General features: G+C 44.1%; 1 protein-coding gene across 1 annotated transcript in view; it reads right to left on the bottom strand.

Moving 5' to 3' along the window:
- Nucleotides 1-563: 563 nt before the first annotated feature.
- GRID1 (glutamate ionotropic receptor delta type subunit 1) overlaps nucleotides 564-17,041 on the bottom strand; it is a 670,781-nt gene continuing 654,303 nt past the window's right edge. Inside the window, exon 16 of the mRNA XM_065894102.1 lies at nucleotides 564-992. Within this exon, the coding sequence (XP_065750174.1) occupies nucleotides 564-992 (429 nt within the window). The remainder of the gene's footprint in view (nucleotides 993-17,041) is intronic.

Genomic DNA, 17,041 nt, shown 5'->3' with positions numbered 1-17,041 from the left:
CACCCTACAGCACAGGGACCCAGGGGTCGGACCAGCGCTGACTTGAGGCTCACCCTTTATCGACCCAAGAGGACTAAGGGGAACCAAGGGCCAGGAACGGAGGAACATGGCAGGAAACCATGGGACAGGGCAGCAAGCAGCAATTGGGGCTCCTCTAAAGGGACCGGCTGCTTACCTTCCTCTCTCCGCCAGCAGGGGACATCCTTATCTGATCGCCCCTCCTGCCCTCGCCCTCAGAAAGGCCCAGGAACAGGGGGCTTCTTTGGCACTTCAGAATGATCACAAGTAATTTGCCTTTTTATTTATATAGAACAAAATTTACAAAGTCATTCATACAGTTTTTGTGGTTTTTTTTTTTTTACTGACTTCGAAAATTGGGAATATTCAAAATACACTTTTACCCCACTCCATTCTGTCATTATTTACACATATATACAAGAAAAATGAAAGAGTCTCTGTGTGTGTGTGCACGTGTGTGTGTGGCTTGTGTTGTTGTTTTCTGGTATTAAAAAGCTCTGCTGGTCGGGTGGGTGGATGGGTGGGCAGGAGGGCAGGCGGTGCGATCAGATGGAGGTGCCGTGGGAGGTGTCCAAGGCCTCCGGGAGGACGCCTCCAGGCACGGGCTGGAAGGACATGGGGATGGGGGTCTTCACGGGGCTCTGGCGGAACAGCCCCCCGTTGGGCGACCTGTGTTTGCACTGCATGGAGGGCATGGTGGCCGAACTGCTCAGTGGCAGAGGCAGGCTGCTGCTGGGCCCTGACGAGAGTGTCCGGCTAGCGCCGTGGCTGCTTTGCTCCGGCAAGAAGGTGCTGACCGAGAGCTGCGTGTTCTGATACTCCCGCGCTGGCTCCAAGGCCTGGCTGGGAGCCAGGCCCCCCATCTCCAGGGCCGAGAGCTCAATGGACGCTGGGGAAATCTGCTTGTGAGCAATGTCTTCATCCATTAGACTGTTCATGCGCCGATGGACCTGCTCCAGATTCACCTCTTTGTCCTGCAGGGAAAGCACAGGAGGGTCAGGCCAAGCCCTAACAGGAGCCCCGATTGGCTTTCTGAAAACTCTGGGAGGCTGTTCAGCCTGCTGGGCACTGGGTGAGCATGCCCCCATTTCTCCCACCTCCCCTCAACTGCATGGCCAGCCCTGTTACCTGGGGTACCAGTAGCCTGGGACTCTGCCCCCAGGTAGCAAAGACCCATCTGCCACCTGCCCCCAACCCCCGCCCACGCTCTGCTTAGAACGACTGTCACACCCAGAGGCAAGCCTTGGGAGAAGATGCTTCAAACAACTGGCGGAAACAGCAGGAGTCCCATGGGAATAAAAGGGAATGGTCCTTGAGCTCCTAACGTGTCCCATGGATTTGCCAAAAGACCTGGTGGGATCAACCCCATCTTATGCAAAAGGAGGCTTGGGTTCAGGAAGGTCAATGGCCTCCCAGATTCATAACCCCAGTGAGCGGCACAGGCAGCACGGGAAGCCCGGAGCATTCAAAATCTCCAGAGATGCCAGGGAGGGGGCATGTCCCCGTCTGGAGTCTCATGGGGCTGGGGTCCTGGATGAGGATGGGGGGTGGGATGGTGAGGGAAGAGACTTCCCAGGGGTCAGCTGACTTTTCTGGTATCATGAGGGTTTGAGGCTGCCGAGATAGGTGACCCTCACACACCTGACTCTTTCTCCACATGGTGCACGGCATCAAGGAAGTTGTTTTGTTTGTTCAATTATCTATTTGCTTAAGAGAAGAAGCAGAACAAATATCACTGATATTTTGTCTACAGTGTCAGAATAAATCAAAGAGGCCAAACTACTTGAAAGCTCCTTAAAGAAAAAGACCATGTAATCTACTTCCTCAGTTTCTCCCCAGTGACCTGGGGTACAAAACCAGGTGTCCATGGAAGAGCCATGCCAGCCCCTCAGTGAGCTGTTAGAAGTTGCAGTCCTATTTTCAGGAGTATTAGTGTGGATGTACCAGGCAAGGTTATTCCCATTGCCTGTGCTTCCCTGTTGTCAAACTGCATAAGCAATACCAAGTCAAAGCTCTGCTCCAAGACAGAGCATCACAGGCTGTCTAATGTCAACAACCATATAGCAGAGAGAGAAACCTGTCTCCTGCCCACCTTGTAGGCTTGTTAGAAATACCACGAAATGTAAAAGCCCTGAATGTACTTTCAAAAGTAAAAAGGAGACACACAAATCCAAGGGCCATTCCAGTGGCTGCTTTGGGCTCCTCTAAGGCTAGTGGGAGAGGATATTCCCCAGGAAGAGGCAACCCTAAATAACTGGCATGAGCTCCCCTCTCATAGGAGAGTACATGGGGTTGGTTAAGTTTCATCCCATTAAGTCTCATTCCAGCCTTTCTCAGGCAAGGAAGCTGTCTCTGCAGACCACTCCATGCTCCCTATCACCCTGGCGTGGAGAAGGCAGGACCACTGCTCTCTCCACAACTTTGTTGAGTTCATGACTAGCACACAGGGCTTGGCTTCTGGCAGGACACCTGCTATCTTCCCCAGAACCTTTCCCAGAACAAGAAGACTGACAACACCCATACAACAATGAGGAACACATTCGAGGCCAAGAGGAAACCTGAGGATAAGAAATCCAACTGGTTTGAGGGTGGAAGGCACTATGAGAAGTGGGTCATGTCATAATGGAAGAAATCGTTGACATGGCCCCATGGGCAGAGCCAAGCTTCCAGTGATCTGAAGCCGAAGCTCAGCAGAGCTCAGCTCACCGTTGCTGGGAGACTAGCTCCAAGTTAGGGACACCTCTGGGTGGCAAGTATGATGGGTGAAATTGGGGCAAGTGGCTAGAGAGTACCAGGCCTTTATTTAGACTAAACATGGTGCATACAATGTCTTTCACTGACTCCTTCAACAGTCTGTAAAATGTTTAGCAAACTAAATCCAAGTTCTCTTCTTAATTAAGTTACAGCATGGTTGATCCAGCTCTGTGCTACCTTGCTCTTTTCCGTGTATCATTTCTATGCTTTGTTTCTATTCTTGAATATTAACTATTTTTAATAGTTGTTAAAGTGTTATATTAGGCACTGGCTGTTTTACTGCTATCAAGCATCAATTCCCCCTTCCCAAGAAGACCATGATTTATTTTCCTTGGGGGAATCACTTTTTCTCCACTAGATAACAGTTTGGCAGTGCCCTGCCTACCTGTAGCCAAAAGGCAGGACCGTGACCCAGGTAAGGACAAGAGAAATGGATCTGAATCCTGAACAAAGAGATAAAGAGACAGAAGATGGTTGACAGTCCATCCATGACAGCAGTAGTGCTTCAAGAAACTTTCTACTCTGTGACCACCTCCTGGATTTTGCCTCCCAGCCCTCCAAACAAGCCTTGACTTCTGCCCATCACCGAGCATGCTTCTCCAGCATTCTCATGGCTGCTGTGAGCTGCTGATAAGCTTCTGATGCCCTGTTTCATGTGTGTCAGCCAAAGTCAGTGCCACAGCTGTGTTGGTAAATATTTGTATCTATGGGCTATTTTCATTTCAAAATACATGAAGGGCAGAAGACGGGTACCAGAAAGCCTGGAAGCTGGAGAAAGTGAAGGAGAATTTCAGACACTTTTGAAGCTTAATAATATAAACTTCCCTTCTCTTTGCAGCCAGCCAAGCTCAAAGAATGGACAAGCCAAGGGCTGACAGAGCCTTTAGCCTAAAGAAAAATTGATGACCAAGTGAGTGGTCCTGGGATCACTGGAAGAACTAGTTGGTTGCATAATCTTGCCTTTTTCTCCTTTCTATTTTCTTCTCAGGGCTGTAAGAATCCTTTTGAGGACAGAAATAAGTAGTTTAAGAGTAGACTAATTTGGAGTGTGAGGTGAGTGTCTTGGTCTCAGCTGTGTTCACTCTAGATTCTGGCAGTTAAAGGAGAGGGCTTGGCCCCCTTTTTTATAGTCAATGGAACACTTGGCCAGGACAAGTGTTCAGATGCTCCCCATGTTTTGGGGGTCGACAGGTAGAGAATGAGAACTTCCTGTCAAAGAAGGCCAGAGGGAGACAGAGAGTTGAGAGTGGGAGCAAAGTGAAAGGAGCCCTCTTACCTAAAGCCAGGGAAACAGACATAAGGAAAGCTGTGGGAAGACCAACCAACCAAAATCTTCTGGAGAAATGGGAGCAAAAGAGGTCACCCTTTTGATGAAATCCTTCACTAGTGAAGGACAAGGGAGAGGAGGTTTGGGGGCAGTATTATAAAAGTGATAGGTCACAGGCATAATTATATAATAATCTAGCATAATTATCACAGCTCTGAGGGGTTGACCAGGTAGTATCAAAGCATCTAGAATAAAGACCAGCCCAGAGTGTGGATGTGAAGACAATCCAATACCCTAGAATGCGGATTTTTGGAGGAAATAACTTGAATAAATAGCATTTATTTTGTGTTTTTTTTTAACATCTTTTTTTCCACTTATTATTAGCACTTGACATGAGGGGGAGAAGAAGGAGGATGAAATTTGGAGTCAAAGGTTGAGTGAGATTCGAGTCTGGCTTCTGCTAAGACACACAATCTATCTGGGCCTCCATTCTCTCCCCTATAACAGGGCAGTTGTACTAAAATCTGCTTCCTAGGAGCTGGGTAAAGATCAGGGAAGATGGTGAATATAAAAGCAAATGTTGTGATAATTGTACAAATATTTAACAACATTAATAATATTTGCTGCAATTGATAAGATTGAAAAATATTTCCCTAATCTTGCGTACCCGACTCCTGAGGCCTTTCTAAGATGGGTTGCTTTTTTAATTTTTATTGTATCATTCCCTATGTCATTTAAAAAAAAATTTTTATTGTAATTTTTTATACAGCAGGCTCTTATTAGTTAACTATTTTATACATATTAGTGTATAAATGTCAATCCCAATCTCCCAATTCATCACACCACCACCCCACAGCCACTTTACCCCCTTGGTGTCCATACGTTTGTTCTCTACATCTGTGTCTCAGTTTCTGCCTTGCAAACCGGTTCATTGGTAGCATTTTTCTAGATTCCACATATATGAGTTAATATACGATATTTGTTTTTCTCTTTCTGACTTACCTCACTCTGTATGACAGTCTCTAGGTCCATCCACGTCTCTACAAATGACCCAATTTCGTTCCTTTTTAGGCTGAGTAATATTCCATTGTATATATGTACCACATTTTCTTTATCTATTCGTCTGTCGATGGGCATTTAGGTTGCTTCCATGACCTGGCTATTGTAAACAGTGCTGCAATGAACATTGGGGTGCATGTGTCTTTTTGAATTATGGGTTTCTCAGGGTATATGCCCAGTAGTGGGATTGCTGGGTCATATGATAATTCTATTTTTAGTATTTTAAGGAACCTCCATACTCTTCTCCATAGTGGCTGTATCAATTTACATTCCCACCAACAGTGCAAGAGGGTTCCCTTTTCTCCACACCTTCTCCAGCATTTGTTGTTTGCAGATTTTCTGATGATGCCCATTCTAACTGGTGTGAGGTGATACCTCATTGTAGTTTTGATTTGCATTTCTCTAATAATTAGTGATGTTGACCAGCTTTTCATGTGCCCCTTGGCCATCTGTATGTCTTCTTTGGAGAAATGTCTATTTAGGTCTTCTTCCCATTTTTGGGTTGGGTTGTTTGTTTTTTTAATATTGAGCTGCATGAGCTGTTTATATATTTTGGAGATTGTTTGTCCATTGATTCGTTTGCAAATAGTTTTTCCAATTCTGAGGGTTGTCTTTTCGTCTTGTTTGTAGTTTCCTTTGCTTTGCAAAAGCTTTTAAGTTTCAGTAGGTCCCATTTGTTTATTTTTGTTTTTATTTCCATTCCTCTAGGAAGTGGATCAAAAAGATCTTGCTGTGATTTATGTCAAAGAGTGTTCTTCCTAAGTTTTCCTCTAAGAGTTTTATAGTGTCCGGTCTTACATTTAGGTCTCTAATCCATTTTCAGTTTATTTTTGTGTATGGTGTTAGGGAGTGTTCTAATTTCAGTCTTTCACATGTAGCTGTCCAGTTTTCCCAGCACCACTTATTGAAGAGGCTGTCTTTTCTCCATTGTATATCCTTGCCTCCTTTGTCATACATGAGTTGACCATAGGTGCGTGGGTTTATCTCTGGGATTTCTATCCTGTTCCATTGATCTATATTTCTGTTTTTGTGCCAGTACCATATTGCCTTGATTACTGTAGCTTTGTAGTATAGTCTGAAGTCAGGGAGTCTGATTCCTCCAGCTCCGTTTTTTTCCCTCAAGGCTGCTTTGGCTATTCGGGGTCTTTTGTGTCTCCATACAAATTTTAAGATTTTTTTTGTTCTAGTTCAGTAAAAAACGCCATTGGTAATTTGATAGGGATTGCATCGAATCTGTATATTGCTTTGGGTAGTATAGTCATTTTCACAATATTGATTCTTCCAATAAAAGAACATGATCTATCTCTCCATCTTTTGGTATCATCTTTAATTTCTTTCATCAGTGTCTGATAGTTTTCTGCATACAGGTCTTTTGTCTCCCTAGGTAGGTTTATTCCTAGGTATTTTATTTTTTTGTTGCAATGGTAAATGGGAGTGTTTCCTTCTTTTCTCTTTCAGATTTTTCATCATTCGTGTATAGGAATGCAAGAGATTTCTGTGCATTAATTTTGTATCCTGCAACTTTACCAAGTTCATTGATTAGCTCTAGTAGTTTTCTGGTAGCATCTTTAGGATTCTCTATCCATAGTATCATGTCATCTACAAACAGTGACAGTTTTACTTCTTGTTTTCCAATTTGTATTTCTTTTATTTCTTTTTCTTCTCTGACTGCCATGGCTAGGACTTCCAAAACTATGTTGAAAGATAGTGGCGAGAGTGGACATCCTTTTCTCCTTCCTGATGTTAGAGGAAATGCTTTCAGTTTTTCACCATTGACAGTGATGTTTGCTGTGGGTTTGTTGTCTACGGCATTTATTATGTTGAGGTAGATTCCCTCTATGCCTACACTCTGGGGAGTTTTTATCATAAGTGGGTGTTGAATTTTGTCAAAAGCTTTTTCTGCATCTATTGAGATCATATGGTTTTTATTCTTCAGTTTGTTAATATGGTGTACCACATTGATTGATTTGCATATATTGAAGAATCCTTGCATCCCTGGGATAAATCCCACTTGATGATGGTGTATGATCCTTTTAATGTGTTGTTGGATTCCGTTTGCTAGTATTTTGTTGAGGATTTTTGCATCTATATTCATCAGTGATATCAGTCTGTAATTTTCTTTTATTGTAGTATCTTTATCTGGTTTTGGTATCAGGGTGATGGTGGCTTCAAAGAATGAGTTTGGGAGTGTTCCTTCCCCTGAGAGTTTTTGGAAGAGTTTGAAAAGGATGGGTGTTAGCTCTTCTCTAAATATTTGATAGAATTCACCTGTGACGCCATCTGGTCCTGGACTTTTGTTTGTTGGAAGATTTTTAATCACAGTTTCAATTGCATGACTTGTGATTAGTCTACTCATATTTTCTATTTATTCCTGGTTCAGTCTTGGAAGGTTATACCTTTCTAAGAATTGGTCCATTTCTTCCAGGTTGTCCATTTTATTGGCATAGAGTTGCTTGTAGTAGTCTCTTAGGATGCTTTGTATTTCTGTGGTGTCTGTTGTAATTTCTCCTTTTTCATTTCTAATTTTATTGATTTGAGTCCTCTCCCTCTTTTTCTCGATGAGTCTGGCTAAAGGTTTTCCAATTTTATCTTCTCAAAAAACCAGCTTTTAGTTTTATTGATTTTTGCTATTGTTTTGTTTCTATTTCATTTATTTCTGCTCTGATATTTATGATTTCTTTCCTTCTGCTAACTTTGGGTTTTGCTTTTTCTTCTTTCTCTAGTTCCTTTAGGTGTAAGGTTAGATTGTTTACTTGAGATTTTTCTTGTTTTTTGAGGTAGGTTTGTATAGTTATAAACTTCCTTCTTAGAAATGCTTTTGCTGCATCCCATAGGTTTTGGATTGTCGTGTTTTCATTGTCATTTGTCTCTAGGTATTTTTTGATTTCCTCTTTGATTTCTTCAGTGATCTCTTGGTTAGTTAGTAACGTATTGTTTAGCCTCCATGTGTTTGTGTTCTTTACGTTTTTTTCCCTGTAATTCATTTCTAATCTCATAGCATTGTGGTCAGAAAAGATGCTTGATATGATTTCAATTTTCTTAAATTTACTGAGGCTTGATTTGTGACCCAAGATGTGATCTATCCTGGGGAATGTTCCGTGCACACTTGAGAAGAAAGTGTAATCTGCTGTTTTTGGATGGAGTGTCCTATAAATATCAATTAAATCTATCTGGTCTTTTGTGTCATTTAAATCTTGTGTTAGGTTATTAATTTTCTGTCTGGATGTTCTGTCCAATGGTGTAAGTAAGGTGTTAGAATCCCTCACAATTACTGTGTTACTGTCAATTTCCTCTTTTATAGCTGTTATCATTTGCCTTAGGTATTGAGGTGCTCCTATTTTGGGTGCATATATATTTAAATTGTTATGTCTTCTTCTTGGATTGATCCCTTTATCATTATGTAGTGTTCTTTCTTGTCTCTTGTAACATTCTTTATTTTAAAGTCTATTTTATCTGATATGAGTATTGCTACTCCAGCTTTCTTTTGATTTCCATTTTCATGGAATATCTTTTTCCATTCCTTCACTTTCAGTCTGAATGTGTTCCTAGGTCTGAAGTGGGTCTCTTGTAGACAGCCTACAGACGGGTCTTGTTTTTGTATCCATTCAACAACCCTGTGTCTTTTGGTTGGAGCATTTAATCCATTCACATTTAAGGTGATTATCGATATGCATGTTCCTATTACCATTTTCTAATTGTTTTGGGTTTGTTTTTGTAGGTCCTTTTCTTCTCCTGTGTTTCCCACTTAGAGAAGTTCCTTTAGCATTTGTTGTAGAGCTGGTTTGATGGTGCTGAATTCTCTTAGCTTTTGCTTGTCTGTAAAGCTTTTGATTTCTCCATCGAATCGGAATGAGATCGTTGCCGGGTAGAGTAATCTTGGTTGTAGGTTCTTTCCTTTCATCACTTTAAATATATTGTGCCACTCCCTTCTGGCTTGTAGAGTTTCTGCTGAGAAATCAGCTGTTAACCTTTTGGGAGTTCCCATGTATGTTATTTGTCATTTTTCCCTTCTTGCTTTTAATAATTTTTCTTTGTCTTTAATTTTTGTCAATTTGATTACTTGATTTGATTACTTCATGGACTTGGGTGGCTATTTCCTTTCCCATATTAGGGAAGTTTTCGACTATAATTTCTTCAAATATTTTCTCATGTCCTTTCTCTCTCTCTTCTCCTTTTGGGACTCCTATAATGAGAATGTTGGTGCACTTTATGTTGTCCCAGAGGTCTCTTAGAGTGTCTTCATTTCTTTTCATTGTTTTTTCTTTATTCTGTTCCATGGCAGTGAATTCCACCATTCTGTCTTCCAGGTCACCTCTCTGTTCTTCTGCCTCAGTTATTCTGCTATTGATTCCTTCTAGTGTATTTTTCATTTCAGTTATTGTATTGTTCATCTCTGCTTGTTTGTTGTTTAATTCTTCTAGGTCTTTGTTAAATAATTCTTGCATCTTCTTGATCTTTGCCTCAATTCTTTTCCGAGGTCCTGTATCATCTTCACTATCATTATTCTGAATTCTTTTTCTGGAAGGTTGCCTATCTCCACTTCATTTAGTTGTTTTTCGGGGGGTTCATCTTGTTCCTTCATCTGGTACATAGTCCTCTGCCTTTTCATTTTGTCTATCTTTTTGTGAATGTGGTTTTTGTTCCACAGGCTGCAGGACTGTAGTCCTTCTTGCTTCTGCTGTCTGCCCTCTGGTGGATGAGGCTATCTAAGAGGCTTGTACAAGCTTCCTGATGGGATGAACTGGGGATGGGTAGATGTGGGTGTTGCTCTGGTGGGCAGAGCTCAGTAAAACTTTAATCTGTTTGTCTGCTAGTAGGTGGGGCTGGGTTCCCTCCCTGTTGGTTGTTTGGCCGGAGGCAACCCAGCACTGGAGCCTACCCAGCTCTTTGGTGTGGTTAATGGCAGCCTCCAGGAGGGCTCACGCTAAGGAGTACTTCCCAGAACTTCCACTGCCAGTGTCCTTGTACCTGTGGTGAGGCACAGCCACCCCCCACCTCTGCAGGAGACCCTCTAACACTAGCATATAGGTCTGGTTCAGTCTCCTGTGGGGTCACTGCTCCTTCCCCTGGGTCCTGACGCACACAGTACTTTGTGTGTGCCCTCCAAGAGTAGTGTCTCTGTTTCCCCTAGTCCTGTCGAATTCCTGCCATGAAATCCTGCTAGCCTTCAAAATCTGATTCTCTGGGAATTCCTACTCCTGTTGCTGGACCCCCAGCTTGGGAAGCCTGACGTGGGGCTTAGAACCTTCACTCCAGTGGGTGGACTTCTGTGGTATAATTGTTGTCCAGTTTGTGAGTCACCCACCCTATGGTTATGGGATTTGATTTTATTGTGACTGCGCCCCTCATACCATCTCATTGCAGCTTCCCCTTTGTCTTTGGATGTGGGGTATCTTTTTTGGTGAGTTCCAGTGTCTTCCTGTCAATGATTGTTCAGCAGTTAGTTGTGATTCCGGTGTTCTCGCAAGAGGCAGTGAGAGCACGTCCTTCTACTCTGCCATCTTGAACCAATCTAAGATGGCTTTCTTAACTGCAGTCTTTTCCTGAGATGGCTGCCTGCTCCCCTCCGCCTGGAAGGCCTTTCTCTGATCTTTTCCTTGAATAAACAGCATTTTAAAATCCATATTTTTTTCTTGCCTCCAATTAAGGACAAATGAATCAGTTCCAAGAAGGGCTGCAAAGGTGTGCAGTGGGTCTCATCTTCCACTGAGATTATTCATTAGCCTGTAACCTTTCCTCATCGGGACACAGAGAAAATGTCCATACCCATTGAACAAACTTTCCAAGGAGACCTTCCTACTCCAAATGGCAGTCAAGAAACCCATTCTCTCCACACCAGTGGGACCTCATTCTATTCAACATCTATTACTGCTGGTCGATCCAACACAAAATCAAACCTGGGAAAAAGAGGATGCCATCATGAGCTTCCTATATTGGTTGTTTAACTGCACAAGAAAATGAGTAGAACTAAGCCAAATACCTCCTTATCCTCTCTGAAAAACACATGCAGCCCATTTCTGAGTCTCCCAATATGTCCCATTAGGTGTCTGTTTATGGGGCCAGAGCTGAAGTGCAGAGGATTGGGAAAAAAACACCTTCTTTGGAAACTCTGGAAACACTGTCTTCTTGGATCAGATTGAGCACACATCAAGCCATTTCTGGTGGCCCCCTGTCCAAGGAAATAGGAGGCAGACATAATCCACCTGCTCAAGGAAAGAGGCAGGAGTGATTTGAATAATTATCTAGATTTTAGACAAAATGGGGCATTCTATTATGTTATGCAAATTCAAATAATGGACTTTTTTATATGCACTACATCAGTTTACATCCTCATTATATCAAGGTTTCAGTGTTCAACCAGGTAATGACAGCTGTGGAAAAAGACTTGGAAGCTTGCTGCTGCATTCATTAATTTACTGTAAGTAACTGACCTAGTTAAACAGCCCTGAATATGACACAAAATTCATTGATGGCATTTATCCATGAATCCGGCTGAATTCCAGTTCTGTGTTTGTTACCTCATATTAAACATGACAACATATGCACCAACACAGGTTACTGTAGACCCTCTCCCAGCTATTGTCTTGCAGAGAGATAAAGTTCTGTAACTGAGCCTCTGTTCACCAACATGGAAATAAAACACTGTACTGGAAAATGGTAATTAACTAATCTATCATCTTTGCAACAGCGGGTTCCAGGTGGGACTCGTTAGAACTGACTTTGTTTGGAGTCCATTGGCTCCTACTTTAAGTTAGGCAGGAACAAAATGGAATGAGGGACTTCCCACATGACTGGGATGGCTGTAGGAGGTGATCTTCTATTACCGCAGACCAACCAGGTAGTAAATAAGACCCAGCTGGCTGGGAGAAACACCATAAACATGATCTTCTAAAGTGTTGCTCCAAATAATTGCTCCAACCCAAAGGGCTGGGCTGGGGATCTGAGAGTAACAGCCGGGTATGAGCAAAGAAGCTGAACTTTAAGCCAATGAAGTGGTCTCAGGGGATGAGATGGGCAGTATTTCAGAACGTTAGAGAAAGAGTCCTGATGAGCTTATTTGCAGATTTTGTAGGGGCAGACAAGGAAAGGAGGGAGCTAACAGACACCTCCCATCATACGTGGTAGCAGCAGGTACACACGGGGTGGAGAGACTTGCTCACGGTTACACAATTCTATGGTTAAGTGGAGCACCAGGATGAGAGCCCGTGTTTACCTGGTTCCAAAACCTGAGTTCTTTTCCACTCATTTTCCCCTTGGCATGATGGTGTAGACCACTGGTTTTCATCCTTGACAGGACAGCAGAAGCACATGGGGAGCTTCTAGAAATTACAGTTGTCCAGATCTGCCTAATATGACCCTTTGGGGAATGGAGCCCAAGCATCTGTATTTCTAAAAAGCTCCAGAATGAATCACCTCTGATGTGCAGCCAGAATTGAAAGCCATTGATCCAGCTGCAATAGTTCCACAACAATTTAACATTAATAAGATTTTCTTTATAGGATCCTAGACTGGTTCATTCATTCGATAAACACTTTCGAGCTCCTACTACCAGAAGAGCTAATGTTCTTCGTGAAGCATCCATCTTGGTCCCTGGCACACAGAAGGTGCTCAATAGTTTGTATTCATCACCACTTAATAAGAGGTCCCACCGTTCCAGAAACTGAGCAAAGTGATAGGAATGCAGAGGTGGAGAAGAGCCAACAGACTCAAAGCAGAGATAGGCAGGTAAACCATTAGTGGCAATTTGGAATCCCACCCAACACTCAATCCTGAGTGTTTACACAGGGAGGTAAGAAGGCCCGTGGAGATGGGCAAGGGAGGTTTTACAGAGCAGGGTGACGTCTGAGCTGGTTTTGAGCTACACGCTGGTGTACGGTAAGTGTTCAGTGCCTTCTTACTGAAAGGCCGTGAGTGAAGGGCTGAAACACACATTCACTGTCTTTACCCTCTTTCCCAGGGATCTGATATCAGCAGTATAGCCACTGGGCCAGGATCCATTTTCAGCAGAAGCTCTGAACCCCTCTGGTTAGGACTAACCCTAATCCTAACCCCTCTGCGGTTCAGAGGATGTAAATGCCTACCTAGGAGCCAGGATCCTGGCTCAGGGTCAGGATCACTGGTCTACACTCTTTATCCGCAAACCATCTGGAAAGGCTAAGTAGGAACCCCTGCTCCTGCACACTCCTGATGTAAGGCCCAGTGGCAGACACATCATTCCTCTCCCAGTTCTGCCACTGCTATTTCTGAGTCCCATTTCTCCAGGGATAGGGATACCTTCCTCAAATGTTGTTGAAGAGAATCAGGAGAGTTAAGAAGATAACATGGGAACCTGAGAATCATGTGGTGGCCTTGGAAAAAACAAAAAAAGGCCCAGGTTCAGCTCTGAATCCATGGGGTGGGGCTTGGGAATCCATATTTCTAACAGTGCTGCAGAGGCAGAGTCCAGGCCTGGTTTGGGAAGGCTTCTTCTTTTTTTTTTTGCCGTACGCGGGCCTCTCACTGTTGTGGCCTCTCCCGTTGCGGGGCACAGGCTCCAGACGCGCAGGCTCAGCGGCCATGGCTCATGGGCCTAGCCGCTCCGCGGCATGTGGGATCTTCCCGGACCGGGGCACAAACCCATATCCCCTGCATCGGCAGGTGGACTCTCAACCACTGCGCCACCAGGGAAGCCCCCTTGGGAAGGCTTCTTAATCTCTCCCCATCTGAGAAGCAACAACAGTGGTGGTGGTGATGACTATGACAATGACAATGACCAGACCAGCTGCCATGTTGTGAGCTGGCCTATGGAGAGGCCCATGTGCAAAGATGTCAATGAAGGCCTCTGGCAAACAGCCAGTGAGGACATGAGGCCTTCAGCCCAATGGCCCATAAGGAAACGAATCCTGACCACAAAAACAACCATGTGAGTGAGCTTGGAAGTGGATCTGTCCCCAGTATAGCCTTCAGATGAGACCCCAACCCTGGTCAATAACTTGATTACGTGTTTGTGAGAGACCTTGAGACAGAAGACCCAGCTAAGCTATGCTTCCATTTCTGACCCAAACTCTGAAATAATAAATATTTTACGTTTTAAGAAACGAAAAGAAGATAACATGTAGTTTTCCTGGCACAGAGAAGGTGTCCTAAGATGTGACTCCTCTTCCTGCAGCCCTTTCTGCCCATCACAAGGTCCTTGGGAGGGAGCAGCCCCTTGGCCACCATTCAACAAAACCGTTCCCATGGGTCAGCTGCTACTTAAGGCAATTTACACACTGTCCCTTGTTGAACCTCAGAGTGACACTGTGGGGTTAGCATAAATGAAGAGGGCAAAGGTGCAGGAGAGAAAGCCTCTACATGGAGTCGAAGAAGCACTGGAGGATGGAGGCAGGGAAAGGTGTACATTTGAGGGGAGTGTCCTTAGCAACAAATCTCCCATGGAGCACAGGAGTGTGTTGTGGGCGTTTGCAGACGGAAGCTGGACCACTGGACAGAAAAGAGGGGCTTGGCTGCTGCTTCACCCCTGCTGCCTGGCCACCCTGGCCTCTGTCAGCCCCTGACAGAGGAAGCAGAGACTGGGGGAAGGCAAGGCAGGAAGCAACAAGAATTCCAAGCTCCCAGCCTAGTGACAAATGATTCATCCCTCACTTCTCATGTCATCTCCCATTTGTGCAGTTCTCATCTTTATTTCATGAATATTTTATTCTCAGAGCAACGGCTCCACTTTCCCCATAAATCTAGAGGGTGGCTCTTTACTGCAACTGCGGAGCAGGATGCACTCACCTGCATTGGTTAACTACATAATCGTCTGATTCCTTAGAAAAAATATGACCTCAAATCCATGTGAATATTAAGAGGTTGAATGCACTTTACTACTCTTCCCGAAGTAGGTGTCTAAACTCTGACGATGTCGCAGCATAAGCTGTTAAATACGACTTAGGACTCCACCCAAAGACAGGTTTCTGGCTCTTAAGAAATACAGCCAATGCCCCAAAGTGAAGCATTCTCAGCTCAAGCAGACACTCTCACCTAATTGCAAATGCTGCTCCATAAAATACAGGCAACCAGTAATACAAAGCGGTTCTGGATTAAATACCATCATTATTTGTCAAAGTTTTCAATATATGCTTCTAAAATCTGTTGTTTCAACCCCTTTCCTGGCTCCTATTCCCTATGTGATGAGGTATAAACCCCTTGGTCTGGCATCTAAGTCCTTCAGAGCAAGTCCCTGCTTTGCACTCCAGCCTCCTCTACTCCCATCTCCTTGCTGATGCCCCAGAGCTCCAGGAGGCGTGACGACTTTGTCTGTCCTGTGCTGGTCACCCTGCCCCAAAGCAAGCTCCAATCTCCTCCAGCTCGAGGATTAGTACCAATCCTTCAACACTCAATTCCAACAAGCCCAAGCCCCAGGAACTCTTCACTAACCAGTATCCCTACCCTCTGTGACCCAACCATGCCCTGGCTGGGCTGGGTGCCCTTGAGCCCTTGATGGAAACTGTGGCTCATTCCAGGGTGGCCCTGATCAACGGATGACGGAGACCGCTTGGCTGACCTCTCTGCCATGTCTGCCCTCTCTGCCATGTCAGCCCATGTAGAGCTAAGCCCCCTAAAGCCAGGAACTATGTCCTTACAGGGATACTTACTAAAGAAATGAGGAAAGGAAGGGAGAAATTTCATTTGAAAAGCAGAAACCTATAAAAACAGGAAAAAGATGGAACAGTTCTTCCTTTTACCATGTAACACCCAAAATGGCTAGAGGAAAGGCAGCCACTGTGTTTTATTCAACCCGCCTCTACATCAACTCTCATTCCTATCCAGAAGCATGCTGGCATCCCCAGGCAGAAAGTTCCACATTTTCTAAGCAGGAATACTGTATTTCATTCTCTTGTGCCTGAGATCCTGGGCTTATGTAGAAGCCAGAAAGGAAGCTAGGAGGCTTTCCAGGCAAGAACGGAGCTGTTCCTCTCAGGGAGGTCATCCCTTGGTCTCCTGGTCTTTCTCTCTTTTTGCCTCTGTCTTCTATGCCTCTCCAGTGATCCCCCCCCACCTCTCTCTCTCACACACACAGCCCCTTTGACAATTCATTCTGCTGTCCAGGCTGGATCTGGCACTAGATACTGAACCAGGGGATGTGAAGTGACAGTGACTAGAAGCAACAAGGATGGACTCACAAGGGACATTCTGGGTCTGAGCCTGTGTCGTCTGGTCTCCACACTGCTCACAGCAGCCCAGAGTGATGCCTCCATGACATTGCAATGCTCACCCAGCTGGAAAAGCTGTCCTCCTCCCCTAATCAAAGGGACATTTGTATAGAGGGACATTTGCTGTAAACTTCATTGAAGGTTTTCCAGTAGCAAAAGAAGCTTGGCAATCATGAGAAAGAAAAACGGAGCTGGAGGAATCAGGCTCCCTGACTTCAGACTATACTACAAAGCTACAGTAATCAAGACAGTATGGTACTGGCACAAAAACAGAAATATAGATCAAAGGAACAGGATAGAAGGCCCAGAGATAAACCCAAGCACATATGGTCACCTTATCTTTGATAAAGGAGGCAAGAATATACAGTGTAGAAAAGACAGCCTCTTCAATAAGTGGTGCTGGGAAAAGTGGACAGCTACACGTAAAAGAATGAAATTAGAACACTCCCTAACACCATACACAAAAATAAACTCAAAATGGATTAAAGACCTAAATGTAAAGCCAGACACCATCAAACTCTTAGAGGAAAACAGGCAGAACACTCTATGACATAAATCACAGCAAGACCCACCTCCTAGAGAAATGGAAATAAAAACAAAAATAAACAAATGGGACCTAATGAAACTTCAAAGCTTTTGCACAGCAAAGGAAACCATAAACAAGACCGAAAGACAACCCTCAGAATGGGAGAAAATATTTGCAAATGAAGCAACTGACAAAGGATTAATCTCCAAAACATACAAGCAACTCATGCAGCTCAATATC

This window comes from Phocoena phocoena, chromosome 16 (assembly GCF_963924675.1).
Source record: "Phocoena phocoena chromosome 16, mPhoPho1.1, whole genome shotgun sequence".
Taxonomy (NCBI): Eukaryota; Metazoa; Chordata; class Mammalia; order Artiodactyla; family Phocoenidae; genus Phocoena; species Phocoena phocoena.
Note: the sequence above shows the minus strand (reverse complement) of the source record. Positions and strands in the feature narration are given on the sequence as shown.